Raw genomic sequence first — 20,007 nt, 5'->3', positions numbered from 1 at the left:
TTTTAAGTTTTTTTAATTGTATAATTGCACAGGATTTTTAGAATTTTATCTATAGATAGAGAATTAACTATGGTGATAGTGAGCTCATCTTTTCAGAAACAGTAGAGATTTGACTAACTTAACAACTAATCTTCAGAATTTGATAGCAATTTTATTTTTTGTTAAGAATTGTGTCTTTTCATTATATATTAAGATGTGTCCTTTTATTATTTATTTTTAGATTTGTATATTAGTTAATATTTAAATTAAAAAGATGTACTTATTTAAATGAAAAGTTGTGACTATTCATATATGTACCATTTCAAAATAACTACCTTTAAATTGAAAACATATGACTATTTGAATTGAAAAGTTGCGAATATTTATATAATTATCATTTCAAAATAACCACCTTTAAATTAAAAAATATGTGACTATTCATATATATGGAATGTTGCATGTCTTAATTTTTTATACAAATATTTATGTATTTTCATTTTATTATGCTAATATCTATTATTAATATTTCATAAATATTTGTAATTTTTTATATCTAAAAATCAGTGTATTGATATGAAAATTTAAAATTCTAAAGTTTTATACATAAAATTTGCATCTCATAATTTTTTTATATGAAAAAATCCCAAACAGTGTTGAAAAAATTGTGTATTTTTTAGGAATTTTATTTCTTGTTAAAAATTATGTTTTTCATTATATATTAAGATGTGTCTTTTTATTATTTGTTTCAAGAGTTGTGTATAAGTTAATATTTAAATTTTATACAAATATGTCTCTTTATTTTTTAACTCATGATTTTGTAATACTAACTAAATTAAATTAGCTTACACATATCCCAGTAAATAATATATTTTTATTTAAAACTATTTTAATGTTTAAAAAGAGATCTTTTATTTATTATAAAATGATATAATTTAAAATTTTAGAGTAACTTACCTAAATTAATAAAAATGTATAATTTTATTGGTACTTACCTAAATATACATTTATAATATTATCTATAAATAAATATTTTCATATGTTTTGACATGAAAAATTTATTTGAAAATAAAATTAATTTTTCTATAAAATATAAATTAAATAATGATTATTTATTTATAAGAAATGAGTTCCACGCGATATCGCGTGAGTTCATTACCTAGTATTTTTAATACAACTCTAAACCTAATTTCTGAATGGATTTTGAGATCTATCACTTTTACTTATTTCCAGGATCTAGAAAATAAATAGCAGGTTAAAGATTGGCAATGAATAATTCAAACCATATTCGATAAAATGCAAAAAAGGGGAACAATTCATATAGTTAAAATCTACTACTCGGATACTTCAATTGATGGTCTATTATTAAAGGATTGGTCTTGGCCCACAAAACAAGGAAAAAAAAAAACCATTTACCAAAACCAAAGCGATATACCACATTTCAAACAAGACCGAACCGGTTCAATCCACTACATTCTCTATTCGATTAAATCCCAACTTCCAGGTTCAACCAAACTGGTTCACCACGCCGTCGTTCTTCACTCTTTGACTTTTTTTTCACTTTAACTTTCTCTCCACACGCGCCGGCGGCAGAAACTTGTCGCAGAAGCAGCGATTCACAGAGAATCCCAACAAAAATGGAGAACCGGGAAGATCTCAACTCCATTCTCCCCTACCTCCCGCTTCTCATCCGCTCTTCATCACTCTACTGGCCACCGCGCGTGGTGGAGGCCCTAAAGGCCATGTCCGAAGGCCCATCTCACAGCCGAGTCGACTCGGGAGAAGTTCTGTGGCAAGCTATTTCCGATATGAGGCGATCACTTTCCCTATCAGCTCGCCTTCTTGCCCCTTCTGCTCCTCAAGGCTACGCCCTTCTCTTCGACGAAGTGAGAGTGATTTTTTTATTTTTTAAAAATCGAATTTTGTTGTGATGGGTTTAAGGACAGGGATCAAAAGGTTCCATCTTTGTTAAATTGCAGCTGATTCGTGGGGAAGATTCGAAGAGATGGTTCGATGAGGTTGTACCGGCGTTGGCGAGGTTGCTCCTTCAGCTTCCGTCTTTGTTGGAAACGCATTTTCGGAGTGCTGATGGTGTTGTTGGTGGGGTGGAGACGGGTTTGCGTTTGTTAGAGCCCCAACAAGCTGGCATAATTTTCCTCAGCCAGGTATTTGATGAAATGCAGAGTTATGTTACCTTCATTATATGATGTTATGAAAGGTTTTTTTTTTGTTTCTTTTGGTTTTGCATAGTTCGTTTTGTTAGATTTTTATTAGGTTAGAGGATAGTGGAACATGTGTTTGGGAAAGAGTAATGATCTGGTTTTTGTTGAAGATGTAGTGTTTTGTCTCTCTAATATGGATTATCGCTTTCCTTAAATGTACATTATGCTTTTTAACTTTGCAGGAGTTAATTGGAGCTCTTCTGGCGTGTGCCTTCTTTTGTTTGTTTCCAGTTTCTACTAGAGGTGCAAAAGATCTTCCAGTCATCAACTTTGATCATTTGTTTGCGTATGTGATCTCTCTCTCTTTGACTTCTATAGTTTTCGTAGCTATTAGGCCTAGGTCTGGAAGAAATGGGTTCTGTTGCAAAGTCAGTTGTTTAAGTGATAAATGATGGTCAAACAAGTTATATGAAAGAAAGAGAATTTTATTATTTATTCCATTGACGATCACAGTTGATAGTCTAAAGTACGTAAATCCTCTGGAGATCCTATAAGGGCTTCACTATCCATTGAGAGCTCACTTGTTAAATTGGCCACATCTTCAAATTCGTATAGATGCAGTTCGACATCATAGTTTCATTTTTCTTTTCAGGAGCCTTTATGAAAGTTATAGTGAAAGTCATGAAAGCAAGATACGGTGTATTATGCATTACTTCGAAAGGGTGTGCTCCTGCATGCCCACTGGGACTGTTTCATTTGAACGCAAGATTCTTCCAGCTGAATACCACACTTCTTCTACCACTGCTCATGACGCTGATTTTTGGAGCAAGTCTGACATCTCCCTTTGTGCTTTTAAGGTAATCAGAATAAGGTTGTAATACTACTTACTTTTGCACCAAAATATTTGCAAATGCTTGTAGATTATATTTTCCAACAGCCTTTGTTGTTATAGGTTCACTCTTCCGGGCTTATAGAAGATCAATCTGACAATGCTCTGGAAGTGGACTTCGCAAACAAGTATCTTGGAGGTGGTGCCCTGAATAGGGGGTGCGTGCAGGTTTGAGACACATAATGCAAATTAGCTTTCAGAAGGATTCTTGAGTTATAAGACTTCTGAATGGATTCTTGTGCAGGAGGAGATACGCTTCATGATCAACCCTGAACTAATCGCTGGCATGCTTTTCTTGGCTCGCATGGATGACAATGAAGCTATAGAAATAGTTGGTGCAGAAAGATTTTCATGTTACACAGGGTGAGCTTTTGTAATTTGTACCATCGGTCTATGTTTACTTAGTAGTAGCTGTATTAATTTACTGTATTTTGATAGTTCTATGGACCAATAGGCTCGTTAACATATCAGTCTGTAAAAATCCTATTTCGGGCACGCTGAATTATAGTTAAGGAAGTGTGCACCTAGATAATTGTTCTATGTTGTAGATACGGCATCATCAGTTTCTTTGAAATTAATTTATGTTGTAGGTATGCATCTTCATTTCGGTTTACTGGTGACTACATTGACAAGAAGACTATGGATGCTTTCAGAAGGCGAAGAACCAGAATTGTTGCAATAGATGCATTATGTGCCCCGAAGATGAGACATTTTAAAGAAACGTGCATTTTGCGGTATGTGAAACTTTCTTTTGCGGATTCTTAGGTTCTTTAGATAATCTAATTTTGTGTTTATTTGACATTTTGGAGGCTTGCTACTCTTTTGTTCTCGTTATACTTGAAATCTAATGTCTTTTTTTTCTCTCTCTCTTTTATCTTTTCCAGGGAGATTAACAAGGCTCTATGTGGCTTTTTAATTCAAAGGAAATCTTGGCAGAACCAGAGTATATTCATAGACAAAGAAGACAGTGAAATGCAGCTTGCCAGTGACGACAAAGATTCTGATCTCATGGATACAGAAACCTCTACGGTTGGAATTTTTGCTACAAATCTTTAGTGCTCTTTTTTTCATTTGTGGCCTTGTAGGCACTGTTTAGGTAATCTTTTGGAAAGTAAAAGTTTTTGTCTGATGCTCTTGGTACAGTCACATGGAGCTCCAGTAAATGATGTCGAGACAAATAGAGAGAAGCATGTTGGCAGTTTTGTAAGAGATTTTTGTGGGGAAGGATCCAATTGCATGGATCATGAAGATGTTGGTGTGGCGACTGGTAATTGGGGATGTGGTGTTTTTGGAGGAGACCCAGAACTAAAAGCTATGATCCAGTGGCTTGCTACTTCCCAGGTACCCTTTCTCAATTTAATTATAACTCTTCTGGATGGTACAAGTTGTGTACCATTACGCTATGGGAATAAAACATAAGGATTACTTCTCTCTAAAACCATGAACTCAGTATGTTTTGAAGACGCACTCCATGTCACTTTTGAGTCTTGATTGACTAATACTTTTTAGAATTAGATCAGATTTTTTTCGTTTGGAAGAGGAGATATATAGCAGTTTTCATTTGCTTGTTTCTTGACTTGGTCATGTCTACTTTCCAGGCGCGGAGACCATTTATATCATACTACACTTTTGGAACACAGGCCCTCGAAAACCTAGATCAGGTAACCTCTCGTGCTCTTTGAAACTCCACAACTCTTAATCCTTACTTCCAGTTGCTTCTTTTCCTCCAATACTTTCAGAACTGGTATTTACCAAGAATTGGGTCTGTAGTAAGCGGAATAAGAGTATCCAGTGTATTGTAATGCTTAGCCGTTGTGCCTACTTGCATTGATTTTGCAACTTATACATCATCTTGCAAGTGCAGGTGACCAAGTGGATTATTTCCCATGATTGGACCGTTGGAGATCTCTGGAACATGATGCTAGAATATTCTGCTCAAAGGCTGTACAAGCAAACAAATCTTGGCTTCTTCTCTTGGCTACTTCCATCTCTATATACCACCAATGAGGCTATCTCGCCGTCTTGACCCTGCAAATTTGCCTTGATCAAGTTCATTGCCGCATTTCATGCTGTACCTATATGCATTTCCCCACACAGATATGTAAAAGTGATTATTTTCAACTAAGTTGTATTATAGTCCTTGATCATCATCAAGCATCATTCATTAGGTGCACTAGTCATGCTGCTGTATGGTACTGGTCAAATGTTTGAATCACTCTTAATATTTAAATGAAAGAAGTTCTTTTTGTCTTGTTATATGCTGAAATTTCCCGGTCACAAAAGTTTGTTGGCAAGAGTAAATGAACGTAGACGGAGTCTCTGAGTAAGACGTGTTCTTGTTTGACTTTAGTGCCGTCTGTTATAAAGAAATAAATGTTATCGAACTAAGTAATATATATACAACCTCAGATATTGATTTCTTCTCCTTTATCCATTGCAGACTTTTATCTTCTGCTTCGTAAATGTTTTTCAGGAAACTAGGAAAGGCGATAAAGATGGAGAAGAGGGAAGATCCTAGGTCAATTCTCAAGTATTTGCCTCTTGTGGCTCAGTCTCCATCTCTAGCCTGGCCACGTTCTGTTGAACAGGAGCTCCAAACAATCTCTAAGGGACCGGACAAGTCAATGGTCAACTCTGGAGAGGCTCTTGCCTTGCATATCACAAACATGCGCAAATACCTCTCCTTGAATGCAGGTGATGGCTCACCTAATCCATTACAAGGGTATTCTGTTTTCTTTGACAAGGTAACAGTTTTTATATCTCTTCGTCTGTCCTCTTGGTTGTTTTGTTTCTTTATTCATTGTGTCCCTAAAGATGTCAATATAGCTAAACATCAAACCTTTTAACAATGGGACATTAAGAAATGGCATGGACTATGCGATGCAGAAAATTTCCAGAGAAGAATCAGACAAGTTTTTTGGTGAGGTGGTTCCTACGTTGTGCGGATTACTTCTCCAGTTACCTTCAATGTTAGAAACGCATTATCAGAAAGCAGACCATGTTCTTGATGGAGTTGCGTCTGGGCTTCGCATATTAGCCCCTCAAGAAGCTGGCATTGTGTTTCTTAGCCAGGTATATATACTCACTTGAGTTTAAAAAAAACATGTGTTTGGTCGCATTGAATTGAAGTTGCTTATATTAACTTTCTAGTATTGTTTTGTATTCAAGCTTCATTCATTTGTCGTCTTCTGCAGGAGTTGATTGCAGCTCTTCTTGCATGCTCCTTCTTCTGTTTGTTCCCTGAAGCTGACAGGCGCTCAAAGCATCTTCAAAGCATCAACTTCGAATATTTGTTTTCGTATGCGACTCCTTTCTTATCCTTACAAGTTACAACTATAGAACTCAAAAGTTACAAATCCTACTTTTGTTTTTTTTTCCTAAGGTTTCCGTCAATGAGTTCCTGCACCAAGCGGGAAAACAAAATAAGATGTCTTCTCCATTACTTTGAACGAGTATGTCAATGTATGCCCACCGGCTTTGTTTCATTTGAGAGGAAAGTTCTTCCCCGAGGACACAATCCTCACTATGTTTCTTATCCTGATGCTGATTACTGGGCCAAATCCACCACCCCACTTTGCTCCGTTGAGGTAAACACTCTTTAACTGATCCTTATTAGCCATTGAATCCTTCTGATGATCCATTTTTAGATTCATACCTCGGGAGCTATAGAAGATCAACCTGGTGAAGCTCTTGAAGTGGATTTTGCAGATGAGTATATTGGAGGCCTTACTCTGAGTTATGATACTCTACAGGTAATTGAATGACTTGTTGTTGATACCTTCCTTCTTTCTCCATTTCTCTACCATCTTATGAACATGTCAAAACTTCTTCCTGTGTAGGAAGAAATAAGGTTTGTGATCAATCCAGAACTTATAGCTGGGATGATCTTCTTGCCTCGTATGGATGCAAATGAAGCTATTGAGATTGTTGGTGTTGAAAGATTTTCACGTTACACAGGGTTAGTAATACCAGTGAACTTAAAGGTAGATAGATGCTAAGCTTATTATAATAGTCTTTAAAGAAATCTAACACATGTTGTTGCACCATTTAGGTATGGACCTTCGTTCCAATACGCTGGCGATTACACAGACGAGAAGGACTCTGACAGTTTCAAGAGGCGAAAGACGAGAGTCATAGCAATAGATGCACTTCCTAACCCAGGAAGCACACAGTACAAACCTGAGGCCCTACTTCGGTAATCAAAAAATTGCCCTTGAGTCCTTTCTTTTCATCTAGTTTAAGGTTTGTGGATTTCTCAGATACTCCTGTTGTTTTCTGTAGAGAGATTAACAAGGCTTTTTGCGGATACTTGCATCAATGCAAACATCAAGCCGGTCCTCCTCCATCATCAGCTGTAGAAAGCTCGAGGAGATTGTGTATGGATGATCATGAAGAGAAGGTCGGTGTAGCTACAGGGAACTGGGGTTGCGGTGTGTTTGGAGGCGATCCAGAAGTAAAGATCATGCTTCAGTGGCTTGCCGTTTCACAGGTATGCCTTCTCTGCTTTCATCAGTTGCTCCTGGAAGCACACAATTTATCATTCCATCTAACAGTAGTGTAAACGCTCTCAATCTACTTTCTTTAGTCTGGAAGACCATTAATATCATACTACACATTTGGATTACAAGTCCTGCAAAATGTCGATCAGGTTATTACAATCCTAACTCATTGAAACTGTCTCAAGACCTTAAAGAAAGCATGTATATAATATAAGCTTTTTTTCAGGTGATAGAAAGGATCGGTTTGCAAGAAATGAAGGTAGGAGAGCTGTGGAGTAAGCTAGTGGAGTATTCTGCAGAGAGGTCTAGCAGAAGAACAAGGCTTGGCTTCTTCTCTTGGCTCACATCCTCACTCTCTTCTACCACCGATTGAGTAAAAGCTTACTTCTTCGTTGCTGAGTACTATAAGATTACATTACTCTTATCTGTATGACTTATCTTTTAGTCTGTTTATTTGTTAAACATCAACTCTTTGCTACATTTGAGTTTGCTTTGAGTAAGCTTCCCTTGTGTAATTAATTGGTTTTATCATGGTCTTATCTGATTTAAAGCATTTACTCATCAACATAGTCAAACCAGATTGAAATGCAAATCACCAAAAAAAATAAACATATTATATCATTCATTCATACGATCAAGGTAGTAGCTACAACAATCAATAAGGAAGAAAAAAAAATCTACTTGCGTGACACGGCAAAGATTAGGGTTCAGAATAATACAAAGATTAAGTCACATAGAGCAGAGCTGTTTTCCCATGAATCTCTACTTACAACCCGAGCTCGAGGTCCAGAGTCGTTGTCTCTGTGAAGAGTACTAGTGAGGTCTCAGTGAGGGATTCCTGTGAGGTACTACTAACATGCGTCTCTTGTACATCCTCGAGATCAAGATCCATCTCATCAGTGTCCTCTGGAGGTGGTGTTCTGTTCAGATCCAAACCACCCTCGAGTAGGTAGACGTTGCTGGAGTCACTTGTCGGATCTGGAATCCAAACTCGAGGAGTTCTGCTTCTCCTTGGAATCTCAGGCAAAAGTCTCCTGTTTATCTCTTCCAACACAAACGGATCCTCAGAGACTACAACCATAGCCATGGATGAAGACGAAGCTGCAGCATGTGTTGTAACTGGAGTGATGAGAGGATCGAAAGCAAGAAAGAGCGTGCCATCTCGAGAGTGGAAAGACCAGAGGCGACGAGTCTGGTTCACCGCTAGGTCGTTTTCGCGGACGAACTGGTTCCAACCAGTGCACAAGGCGTAGTTGAAGTTACTCCTCATCTCCCATATCCTCAGGTTAGCGTCCCAGTTCACCTCAGCGTCGTTACCGTTCAACAAGATCACATCAAGCCCTTTCTCGCTATCTCCCCTGTGATGCTTCTCCACGATGCTCAGCTCTCTCTCGTTCAAGAAGTCCATCTCTGTTATTTGCTTGAAGGGTGCCAAGAAACGCCCTTGGTCTGGTTTGAGATCGGTCTTCGTAATCACCTTCTCGATGACCAGCTTCGCTTCCACGCCCTCGTGTCTCCTCATCAGCTCAACCAACCATTCCGGTGTCATCCCCGGTTCCCTTCTGACCGGTTCCTTTTGTTTAACCGGTCCCTTTCTTTCTCTAAACCGAGGCTTGATTTGTGTAATAGGTACTGCTCTGATCGGTTCGTCGTCGGAGGAGGACTCCACACGACGCCTCTTGTACTCGACCAAACTCCTCGATGAAGTAGAAGAAGAAGTGTTTTCTTGATTCTTGTTGCACTCGTAATCAATCTTTCGCTTACCAAACAAGAAAGCTTTGGTGGCTGCACTAGTAGAAGTAACAGTGTCGATCACGAGCATGTCCCTCCTCTCTTGCGCTTCTTGCCCTAGTTTCGCTTTCGTTTCATCGTTACCGTACGCGAGAAGCAACGTCGCGAGAAGATCAAAGCATCTCTTCTCTCCTCCCTTCGAACCCTCGACGCGTTTGTTAGCATCATCATCATGAGTCACCATCTTCCTCCTCGATAAACTGCAGAGTTCTCTTTTTCTTTTCTTTGTTTTCTTGGCGATGAATCAACAAAAACTCTCTGGAGAAAGATTATATAAACAAGAGAAAATAAGAAGATGTTAATGAGAAAGGACTAAGGAGAATGAGAAAGGGTCTGTCTGTTTATATAGAGTTAGGCCTTTTTAATTAACCTTCTCCTATACGGACCTATAGAAATAGAAATTTTCCTATTGTCTCTATGTATTTGATTACTGAAGATAATGTGATACTGTTATAAATTCAATCTTTTCCTTTTTTCTCTTAATTCTGTATTTATCTTCGTATTTTTATTTGTTAGGTTTAATTATCGCTAACAAAAAGAAAAATATAATTTCCTTTTCTTTCGTTTTTTTGGATTAGTGAAGACAATTTGAAATAGCTGCCTCTATTTCCTTTTCTCTTTTTAAATCCGTATTTTTTCTTCGTATTATTGTTAACGGTAACAAAAATAATAATAATATAAGTTTCAACATAATTAAGTAAACTCAGGAGATTCTTTGTAGAAACCGATCATATTAACTTTGTATAAATCATTAGATATAATGGATATACTATAATAAAACTATACTGTATATTGCGTTGCGTTGATGATACTTCAACGAATAGAAACGGTTTACAGGTACAAAAAAATACAAGTGTATATATAATATTGGTTTGTCTTTCATAGTGCATACATTCTCTTGTTGTATTCACCATTCAGAATCTCCGAATCAGAAGGCATACGAGACATAGAGAAAGACTGAGACTTGCTCCTCTCTTTCCTTATACTCCTCAGCTTAGACTCCTCCATCCTATGCCTCACCACACAGTAACACATGGCCCCGATTGTCGTCAACATGATCGTCCCGCCGATAACCGTAGCACACACGGCCAACCACATCTCCTCTTTCCCCACGACAATGTAAGAGAGAGACACAAACGCAATGGAAATGAACAGACAAGCGCACCACATGAGCTTGTTGATCACGAACACGAGCTTCTTCTTCGCCTTCTGCTCGATCACAACCACCGAAGTCTGCACCACGACGACAGCTAACGATATAAACAGCGCCAAGCTGTCGAAAACAAAGAAGACAAGAAACGGCGCTCTGTTCGCTATGTGCGCTTGTCCTAGCAACGCTCCTTTGGTTGGATCCTCTTCGTACTGGCCCGGGATTGTGAAGATGGCCGCGAAGGCCACCGTGGCGATAAGCACGGCGACGACTGTCGCCGAGTTTATCGCGTTGTTAAGACCGCTGATGTGGAGCTTCTTGAGTCTTTTGGCTATCTTCTGGACTCTCACGCCGGTTTGTTTGGACTGCTGGAGCTGAGATTGCACCTCGTGCTTGATGTCACTGACCGTTTGCTTCAGTTGCTTGGCGGGGTTCTGAGGCTTCCCGAGATCTTTAGCTGTGGCTGCTCCTGCTTCCTTTAGGACAGACACAAGCTCTCCGTTTCCTATCTTGTCAGCTATGTCCAGTGGTGTATCTCCAGCTTTGTTTATTGGGTTTAGGTTAATGCCTTCAAAAGATACCAAACACTGCACTATCTGCATAAAAAAAAACAATTAATTTTTATAACGGAGAGAATTTTTTTAAGAATTTTAATAAATTTTTTAAAGAATTTTAATAAATTTTTTAAAGAATTTTAATAATTTCTTTTGAGAAGTTAAATAATTTTTTTGTGTTGAAAACTAATGTTCATAGTGTGCTCAGAGCTATACCTTAACACGGCCCTTGTTTGTGGCAATGTGCAACGGTGTGTTTCCTTTGTTATCCTCAACGCTCAGAACCGCAACATCAGGTTTCACCAACTCAACAACGATCCCATCGTTCTGACCTTTCACAGCCATGTGAAGAGCTGTTTGTCCCTTTTTATCGGTCCTAAACCCGATGCTTGGATCATTACCTATCAAGGATTTGACAACTTCCACGTGGCCCATCCTTGCTGCTGAGTGAAGCGCGGTTTTACCGTTGTTCTTAGCTATTTTAGCCAAGTTAGAGTCTGTCTCCAAAAGAAGATTCACCACATCGATGTGTCCTTGCGTTGCAGCCGTGTGTAACGCAGTTGTGCATGATAAATCTGTTGTCATTGCCAAGTTTGGGAATGTCTCTAACAGTTTCTTCAACACCTCTGCACAAGAAGAAGAGCTAAAGTTACAGAACAATCCCATGATGGTTCTAGGCCTGGTTGAACCGAAATTTCGGTTAGTTCAGCTAGTTCGATTTAGAAGTTCAGCAGGCTTTCTAAAAAAACTTTAGTTCGGTTTGACAATCAGTTACTTCGGTTTTCTTCTTTTAAAAATTTATACCCAAACCTAAAACACTGAACCAACCAAATTTAGAACTGAGCTAACCGAAATAACTGAACTAATCAAAATTTAATGGAACTAACCGAATTTATCCGAAATCTTAACAAAAATTAAACCGAAATCAGAAACTTCAGTAGGATTTTCAAAAACCGAACTAACTGAATACTAAACCAAACTTTTCGGGTTAATTGATAAAATTTATGTTGAACCGAACTAACTGAAGCAAACTGCCCAAACCTAATAACCCAAACTAACCGAAACCGCATATGCCTATATGGTTCTGTTGGAGAAGTTTCAAAGAAGATCTATTTCTTACCAAGATGGCCTTGTTTAGCTGCCACATGGAATGGATCAAACCCATTTCTAGCTGCTATAGAAGCAGTTTCAAGACTCATATGCTTCAACATCTCCTCAACAACAAACGAATGCCCATTCTCTGCTGCAGTATAAAGAGCAGTCTCTCCTTCGAGATTCTGCTTTGACAACAACTCTCTCAACTCTTTACCATCGCCGCAGCTACAACCTCTGATCAGCTCTTTCACCTTCCCCAAGTTCCCAGTCCGAGCTGCTATATGAAGAGGAGAGTCACCTCTCTTCCCCGGCGACTCAGTCTTCCTCCTCCTCTCACCGATGAAACTCAGCTGCCTCTCCATCACCACGCGGAAGCTTTTCTGCTTCTCTAGAAACCCGCCACGGAAACTCTTCTGCCTCTCCATTGATGACGACGCTTTACCAAAGCTGGGAAGCTTCTCCATAACCCCACGTTTCTGATTCTGATTCTGATTCTCTACAGTGTTGGTCGTCACACCTCGAAAACTCAGCTGCTTCTCCATTGACCTTCTCAGTCTGCTTGGCTGATGATGGTAATGATTCTCAACGTTCACGCCTTGGAAACTAACTTGTTTCTCTAAAGCTCTCGCCTTTCTAGGCTGATGATGATTCTCCGTCTGGTTAAAGCTCTGTTTCTCCTCCATTATAGTCATACTACTCTGCTTCTCCTCCATTATAAAAAGCTCTCGCCTTTATCGTCGTTATCAACAAAAGGAACCTAAACCCAGATGAGTTCTTATCCCTAATCTAACAAAGCAGCCTAATCTAATCGGAGTAATACCTTAGAGAGAGAGAGAGAAAAAATTCTTGATTATCAATCACCTCGGAGAATCCATGTTTAGAGGAAAAACAGAGGAACTTTATTCTATGGGAAACGAATTGGAGAGAAGACAGCAACTTGGAATTGGTTAAAGATCGGAAGAATATAAATCTAATAAGAAACCCCAAAGAGTTTGGTTTGAAGGAAAAAGGTTTAGTCTTTTATGTTCTAGAGAGAGAGAGAGAGAATGTCAGAAGTAGAACATCAGCATCATCTTTTAATTTTGAAGAATCTTTTAGCAGCAGCCACACTTCTTTGTTTTGTTGTTAGTGCCTTTTCTTGTTTTTAACACGCTTTAATTTCACCTCACTCATCTTCTTTGGAAGTCTCTGTGGTGACTATAGATATTTTTGACTTCTGTATTTGATGGTGCCATGTCACCTACTACTCCCAGAGTTTAAAGTCTACACAAGGTAAAATATTTAAAGCACGATTCAATTTGACATCTACTATTTTACAGTTGAATTCTCTGTTAAAAGTCTTAGTCAATGTCACTTATGGGACTTATAGTAGACGTAGCATTTTGGTTTAATCACTTTGGTAGTTAATTAACGATTTTCTCTTTAGTTTTGTACAGTATTATAGTGTTGCAATCAAAGAATTGTCTTGTAAGAAGACAAAATATAAGACGGCTATAAAAACTGTCATTTTCTTACAACTCTTTCTGCATTTCTAATCGAAGTATTTACTGTAGAAGTTTCTTTGGTTTAAGTAGTTTGACCAAAAATATAAGAGCACCCAGAAAAAGTTTTTTATTTTATTTTATTTTTTATTTTATTTTTTATATTTTTCAGATTAAAAAAAATAGTGCAAGAATTCACTAAGAACGAATCCAAATTAAGAATTTTAAGAATTGAATCCTTAGTTTTTGATAGGGTTTACTGGTTATTTAGTATTTTTTCCTAAAGACTTTCTCTTAAAGATATCCTTTGCGGGTGCTCTAACTATTATAAGTAAATTAAAATTTTGAGATTTGATTTTTTAATTTTTTCAAAATAGAAAAAAAAAGTTTTGATTTATATTCTTATAAATTAGTTAGTTAAATTTATAGGAATCATTTGACATAATACATAGTTTAGTACGTAAATTTTAACTTATATTTGTATGAAATGGATATAAATGTTTAAAAAGGTTACTCATATAACTATTTAAAATCTTTTTAATAAAATAAGAATATATTAATATAATAAAGAAATCAAAGAATTAGTTTGAAAATGTTAAATAATTAGCTTAAGTAATTTTTTAGCTTAGTTGTTAAACCCTCTTATCAAAAAAATAAAAGTAATTTAGCTTAGTTGTTTACTATATTTTTTGTAAACTTAGTTGTTCATGTTACAATTATGCTCTGTTACATCATTACTAAGAATAACCTTCATTGCAAGTGCTCTAACTATTATAAGTAAATTAATTTTTTTTATGCTCTGTTACATCATTACTAAGAATAACCTTCATTGCAAGTGCTCTAACTATTATAAGTAAATTAAATTTTTGAGATTTGATTTTATAATTTTTTCAAAAAAAAGAAAAAAAAAATTGATTTATATTCTTATAAATTAATTAGTTAAATTTATAGGAATCATTTGACATAATACATAGTTTAGTACGTAAATTTTAACTTATATTTGTATGAAATGGATATAACTATTTAAAATCTTTTTAATAAAATAAGAATATATTAATATAATAAAGAAATCAAAGAATTAGTTTGAAAATGTTAAATAATTAGCTTAAGTAATTTTTTAGCTTAGTTGTTAAACCCTCTTATCAAAAAAATAAAAGTAATTTAGCTTAGTTGTTTATTATATTTTTTGTAAACTTAGTTGTTCATGTTACAATTATGCTCTGTTACATTAATACTATAAATTCAAAAACTTTAGAATAAAATTATTCTCATTTTTGAAATATTTAATAATTAACTAAATATTAATTTTATATTAAATAATTTTATTTTAATAAAAAATCTTTTGCTACGTAAAATAAACTTTAAATATTCATATATACATAAATTATATTTATTTTAAAAATATATGATGTAAAATATTTTTAGATAATATAATATAAAATCTTTTAGATAGTGATGAATACCAAATTAATGAATTTTTTTTAATTTATGGGTGATTATATATTAACAAATATAACCTAATTAATTATTAAGAATAATAAAGATTTTTGACACTCTAAATTTAAAAGTGAGAGTGAACAACTTATTTTGTAAATAATAGTATAAATAATTTTAAATTTTATGCCAATTTTTTTAGTAATTATCACAATAAGTGATTTTGATTGTCCTAAAACTATAGTAAAAGATAAATTATTATTATATCTTATGTAATATATATATCGGTTTAATATTATTAAACCAAAAAATAATATAAACATATAGGTAATACTTTAATATTACCAAATTATAATGTATAATTTAACTATGATATTGTATTTAGCATATTTTAATTATTTTCAAGATAATGATAAATTATTAGTTAAATTAAATAAAATTATTAATAGATTAATATTAATAATTAAGTATAAAATATGACTAAACCTATAATTATGGAGATTATGACAAATAAGCAAACTCAATTTTAACGTGAGAACTCCGTTACGAAAAATCATTTTGTAAATAATAGTATATATTTAAAAATCGAATCTAATTATCTGCATATTAGATATCAGTAATCTATTTCATCATAGAAGACAAAGAAAATATAAAATAATTAAGTTCTTCCGTCGAAAGAGTAATAAATAAGTGATCGATCCATTCCATGTGGCCGATAATTTTGTAGTCAAACACCCTAAAATTAACGAGCAAATCATAAAAAAGCACGTGGTCTGCTCATTAATCATTGTGCTTTTTAATTGCATATGGAAAAACAACTTTCTACATTTTTTCTCTAAAAAAACTGAGGTTGATATCACATGTAATCCAATGATCCAATGTTTACCCGATTTAAAATAGAATAATCACAAAAATGAATAATCACGAAAAATGGTCAGATATTGGAATTGGAACTTGCACATTTGGAGAAGTGATACTTATTGAAGTGGATAAAAGGGTATGCACAGCATATAGACCTCATTTGTACGTTAAAATGATTGAATTAATATTGTATAAATTTCCAGTTATTTGATTGTTTGTGTAAAAAAATTGGTAAACCAAAATTATATTAACTATAATTAGAAAAACAGTAGTCGCATGAACTCATGAATACATAATAATCTTTTTTAATAATGGTGGAGATTAGGCATAGCGTCTGATTACACAACTAAAATCCATCAATACAATACGGTTGGATGAACAAGCCGAATCAAACCCATGACAAACAGCTTGAATCTTTCTATTACTAGCCAAGGCTAAGATTAATTTGGTTAAGTATATAATGACAATCTTTTTATTAGTTGTAATAATGAGTAACATAGGTTGAAATATACTTTTTGAATTGCTGATATATGTAGTAGAGCTGCAGAAGTATTTGTGACTTGTTTGCATAATATAATTGCGTTTTGAGAATAATCTCGACAACCTATACAGCTATACTTTAAAGACAACTAAAAACATAATTACACAAATATGCTTAACTTAACCATACTTAAGAAGGATTGTATACAGAATACAGTATACTATATTTGTATGGGAATGTGTACATAATCCCGTAGGTTAGTAGAATAACGGCAGAGAAATTTTTGACGCGTAGACTGTTATCCGATTAGTGGAACATGCACGTAAGAATAAAAAACGAGTAATTTTATTTTTGTCAAACCAAACTGAACTAGAGTGAATGTGTTTGAAAATGTAAGTGTTTATGCTCGGAAAAAAGTGGAGGAAACTTTTGACTAGAACTAGGAAGAGAAACGTGATCAAAATATGAGACCAAATTAGTGGGTAACCACGTTTACTTGTGATTTAATTGCTAAAGTCGAGAAGTGATATGTCTACTTTTGTTGATAAATCATTACATATGTGGGTTATTGAATTTGTGTTAAAGAGAGATAAACAAAGTTATAACAAAAAGAAGACACGAATTAAAGCCAACTTTTAAAGGAGAAAACACCAAAACAGCAAATCTTTTGTGTTTCATTATTATTTATTCCTCCTTATATAAATCAAACTGGAATGTAAAGGTTTTTTTATCCCGCACTCTACCTTCCACATCCCATATCGGAGGCTCTGACATATGTGTTAACAGAGCATCAACACTTCTTCCATCACGGTGAAACATCCTTCCGACTAAAGAGAGTTTGTATTTCTCAATCAGATCCGAATAGTCGAAGTTCGAGACCTTGATTATGTCATCATTTTCACGGTTACGTCTTCTGACTTGCCGAGAGTCTTCGGTTCTTCTTCGATCCATTTGTCCATTCTGGTTTGTTCCATTGGTTCTTCCAACGAGTCATGACTTGTTACCCAAGTAAACAACAAGTATTGAGACTATAACTATGTTTAATACGCTGCAAGGAGCAGGAATTCTAGGTCTAGAGAAGTGTATGGAAGTCTTCCTATGTACCTAGATCCGTTGAGTACACCGGAGATCTACCGCCGTTGACGTACGTATGCTTGGTCAGATCTGAATTGCCTTCGTGATCGCCTAAACCCTAAAACAGTGCATATTTATAACAAGAAATTTTATAATTTGATAATTTTATTTTATGATAAGGTTTTGATATATAATATTGTTAGCAATGCAAAACCGTACCAAGGAAAATGATAAACAAACCAGATAATATAGTTAATAACCATTACTTCCATTTGTGTTTTCAAACAACGATTGTTTGGTCACTACAAGAAAATTGAGTATTAATTGCGCCGGAAAAACGCTATGTAACAATACAATAGCGTTATTAGGTATGATGTATCATCGGCCGCGATAATAGATCTATCACTTAAGATAACGTTTTTTCGTTGTGCTACCATTTTGTGATTTGCTATAGCGCCTTTTCATATGTAATTAAATATTTTTTAATAGCATTTTGTTTTTGTTATTATTTACTTTAATACATTTAAATATATATATATATATATATATATATTAATTTATATTGTTAATATTACTGCTATTGAAATTAAATAAGTGTAATTGTTTCTTAAATATTCTTGTATACGAAGTAGAATAAATATAATAACTTTTATTAATACTTTACAAAAAATGATGTATAACACTAAGCCAAAATAAATAAATCTAAATCCAAACTTAACCAGGTTAAAAGAATCACTAAACCAAAACCAAAACCAAAAAACCTAAGGGTAAATCTAAACATCATCATCATCCGCCGCATCACACCACCACCGCGACGTACCTCCTCTGTCTTCAAGCTCACGACAACAACAACAAAACTACCACCGTCGCATCTAAACCCTAAGCGCCATGTTCTCTTCGCCGCACCACCACCACTGCAACCACGCCTTGCCTCCTCAATAGTCAAGCCTCTTGTTCTCTGACACACCAATGCTTCTCCTTCCCAGGACCCTCTTAGATCTATAAACAAAACGAAAATCGATTTGTTTTAAAAGATATAAGAAAAACCATAGGAAATTTGCTTCGTTATAACGCCACCAAGTCATAAATTAACCTTCAAAGATCAAATGCAAAACCAAAAAATTCATAAAATACTAGGATTGAGGAGCAACTCCGGTGTGTATAAAGCAGTGACTTGTGATATTGTTACTCCAAGAGCATAGCCTATAGCCATTGCTTCCCACTTCTGTCACTATAAGTTAGAGGTTTCGTTCTGTTGATGGTGTAGCTTTCATAACATGATCAGAGTATTCTGCAGTATCTTGAAAGGCAGAAATATCTTACAGGCAACTTCAAATTAATAAGTGACATAATCACAAAGCATCCTTTACAAAACGGCCATTTAATATATTAGTTGTCTCTATATCCCCATTAGGTCTCAACAGTTTCTTTACTTCTTCTTATTGGAGTGTGATCTATCTAATATTTGAGAATTACTAAACCGCAATATGACCCCTTTTCTCACCATCTTCCTTGCTTCTGCCATTTTACTCTTCAGAAGAAAATAATAGAGATGCACAAGAAATTGACTATAAAACATTCATCATTCTTATTTTAATAGAAAACGAAATCGAAACAAAACATCAGATAATGATACACCAAACATAAAAGAGATGCTTCCATACAAGAGGAATCACATCAACCAGCCACTTGACATACATTGAAGGATCATACTCAAAGTGAACATTTATAACGGCTTATGCGCTTGTTCGGACCAATTATCTTAACGAGCCACTCTGGTTTGTATGTAGCAATGAGGTGTGCTATCGCAAGTCCAAGCAACACTCCAGGTCCATACCCTATTGCCACACCTTTCCAGTTCAACACTTCTTCCTCTTCTCCTTCTTCTTCTTCTTCAGGAAGTTGTTGTGTTGGTGGCGTAATAGTCCCAAAGCAAGTTTCCTTGAGAGGAAGACCACAAAGCCCTGCATTCCCCTCAAATGAAGATTTAGGTTGACCCGTAATTTGTGTTCCTTGTGGTATTTCACCCTTGAGTTGGTTGTGAGACACATTTATGTACGCCAAAAACGAGAGGCTCCCAAGTCCATTAGGAATGGTCCCTGAGAGTTGATTGCTTGATAGGTCTAGTGATTCGAGATTGCTAAGATTGGAGAGAGACGGAGGAATATAGCCTGTGAAGGCGTTGTTTGAGAAGTTGAGTGCAATCAATGCTTTCAAAAGACCAAGTGATTCAGGAATCTGTCCTTCAATTCTATTCCCTGAAAAATCAATGGTGGCGAAGGAGGTAAGGATCTTCTCTTGCTCCATTGATAGACCTTTGTATTGCAAATCTATAGCTTCTATACTGACTTAAGACAGACTCCCAGAAGACTTTTTTGTGTATACCATATATAGACCACCCTCTTCGTTCATCATAACTGAAGATGCTTTCCAATTGACAAAATACCTTGGTGGCAAGCTTCCAGTAAAACTATTATCAGATACCTCAAATATGCGCAGCTCTGGAAACCCGAGAGGACCTTGACCAGGAGGAGATATAGAGCCATAGAACTTGTTTGAA

General features: G+C 35.5%; 4 protein-coding genes across 5 annotated transcripts; 2 read left to right on the top strand and 2 right to left on the bottom strand.

Annotated features, from left to right (window-relative positions):
- Window positions 1-1,503: 1,503 nt before the first annotated feature.
- On the top strand, window positions 1,504-5,283 carry LOC108855355 (poly(ADP-ribose) glycohydrolase 1). Its single transcript, XM_018629158.2, has 11 exons — window positions 1,504-1,862; window positions 1,956-2,141; window positions 2,381-2,484; window positions 2,791-2,995; window positions 3,091-3,195; window positions 3,272-3,390; window positions 3,618-3,761; window positions 3,912-4,056; window positions 4,171-4,368; window positions 4,626-4,688; window positions 4,892-5,283. Exons 1-11 carry the CDS (start codon window positions 1,614-1,616, stop codon window positions 5,051-5,053), a joined length of 1,680 nt encoding a protein of 559 aa, XP_018484660.1. The 5' UTR covers window positions 1,504-1,613; the 3' UTR covers window positions 5,054-5,283.
- A 75-nt stretch (window positions 5,284-5,358) lies between these two features.
- Window positions 5,359-8,070, top strand: LOC108855356 (probable poly(ADP-ribose) glycohydrolase 2). 2 transcript variants are annotated; one of them, XM_018629159.2, is made up of 10 exons: window positions 5,359-5,771; window positions 5,914-6,099; window positions 6,222-6,325; window positions 6,410-6,614; window positions 6,675-6,779; window positions 6,867-6,985; window positions 7,079-7,222; window positions 7,309-7,516; window positions 7,613-7,675; window positions 7,753-8,070. In XM_018629159.2, the coding sequence occupies exons 1-10, from the start codon at window positions 5,490-5,492 to the stop codon at window positions 7,897-7,899; spliced, it is 1,563 nt and encodes a 520-aa protein (XP_018484661.1). In that variant the 5' UTR covers window positions 5,359-5,489; the 3' UTR covers window positions 7,900-8,070. The 2 variants fall into 2 exon arrangements, with proteins under 2 accessions (XP_018484661.1, XP_018484663.1); XM_018629161.2 differs by lacking the exon at window positions 7,613-7,675.
- Window positions 8,071-10,068: 1,998 nt separating this feature from the next.
- LOC108855503 (ankyrin repeat-containing protein At5g02620) lies at window positions 10,069-13,189 on the bottom strand. The gene is made up of 3 exons (XM_018629349.2): window positions 12,142-13,189; window positions 11,238-11,647; window positions 10,069-11,063 (listed from the first exon to the last, which is right to left on the bottom strand). Exons 1-3 carry the CDS (start codon window positions 12,827-12,829, stop codon window positions 10,197-10,199), a joined length of 1,965 nt encoding a protein of 654 aa, XP_018484851.1. The 5' UTR covers window positions 12,830-13,189; the 3' UTR covers window positions 10,069-10,196.
- Window positions 13,190-18,082: 4,893 nt separating this feature from the next.
- LOC108854667 (putative receptor like protein 25) lies at window positions 18,083-19,754 on the bottom strand. The gene is made up of 2 exons (XM_057008461.1): window positions 18,582-19,754; window positions 18,083-18,446 (listed from the first exon to the last, which is right to left on the bottom strand). The coding sequence occupies exon 1, from the start codon at window positions 19,752-19,754 to the stop codon at window positions 19,161-19,163; it is 594 nt and encodes a 197-aa protein (XP_056864441.1). The 3' UTR covers window positions 18,083-18,446; window positions 18,582-19,160.
- Between the last annotated feature and the right edge of the window lie 253 nt (window positions 19,755-20,007).

Source organism: Raphanus sativus, chromosome 4 (genome assembly GCF_000801105.2).
Source record: "Raphanus sativus cultivar WK10039 chromosome 4, ASM80110v3, whole genome shotgun sequence".
Taxonomy (NCBI): domain Eukaryota; kingdom Viridiplantae; phylum Streptophyta; class Magnoliopsida; order Brassicales; family Brassicaceae; genus Raphanus; species Raphanus sativus.
This window is presented reverse-complemented; position numbering and strand designations above follow the sequence as displayed.

Bases quoted from the DNA above. Each gene is read 5' to 3' on its own strand.
- LOC108854667 (XM_057008461.1), bottom strand. From the start codon at position 19,754: ATGGAGCAAGAGAAGATCCTTACCTCCTTCGCCACCATTGATTTTTCA.
- LOC108855356 (XM_018629159.2), top strand. From the start codon at position 5,490: ATGTTTTTCAGGAAACTAGGAAAGGCGATAAAGATGGAGAAGAGGGAA. The intron at 6,615-6,674 runs GTAAACACTCTT...ATCCATTTTTAG, and splicing joins CCCCACTTTGCTCCGTTGAG to ATTCATACCTCGGGAGCTAT. The intron at 6,986-7,078 runs GTTAGTAATACC...TGCACCATTTAG, and splicing joins AGATTTTCACGTTACACAGG to GTATGGACCTTCGTTCCAAT.
- LOC108855503 (XM_018629349.2), bottom strand. From the start codon at position 12,829: ATGGAGGAGAAGCAGAGTAGTATGACTATAATGGAGGAGAAACAGAGC. The intron at 11,648-12,141 runs GTAAGAAATAGA...CTTCTTGTGCAG, and splicing joins AGCTAAACAAGGCCATCTTG to AGGTGTTGAAGAAACTGTTA. The intron at 11,064-11,237 runs GTATAGCTCTGA...TTTTTTATGCAG, and splicing joins CAAACAAGGGCCGTGTTAAG to ATAGTGCAGTGTTTGGTATC.
- LOC108855355 (XM_018629158.2), top strand. From the start codon at position 1,614: ATGGAGAACCGGGAAGATCTCAACTCCATTCTCCCCTACCTCCCGCTT. The intron at 2,142-2,380 runs GTATTTGATGAA...TTAACTTTGCAG, and splicing joins GCATAATTTTCCTCAGCCAG to GAGTTAATTGGAGCTCTTCT. The intron at 2,996-3,090 runs GTAATCAGAATA...TTGTTGTTATAG, and splicing joins TCTCCCTTTGTGCTTTTAAG to GTTCACTCTTCCGGGCTTAT.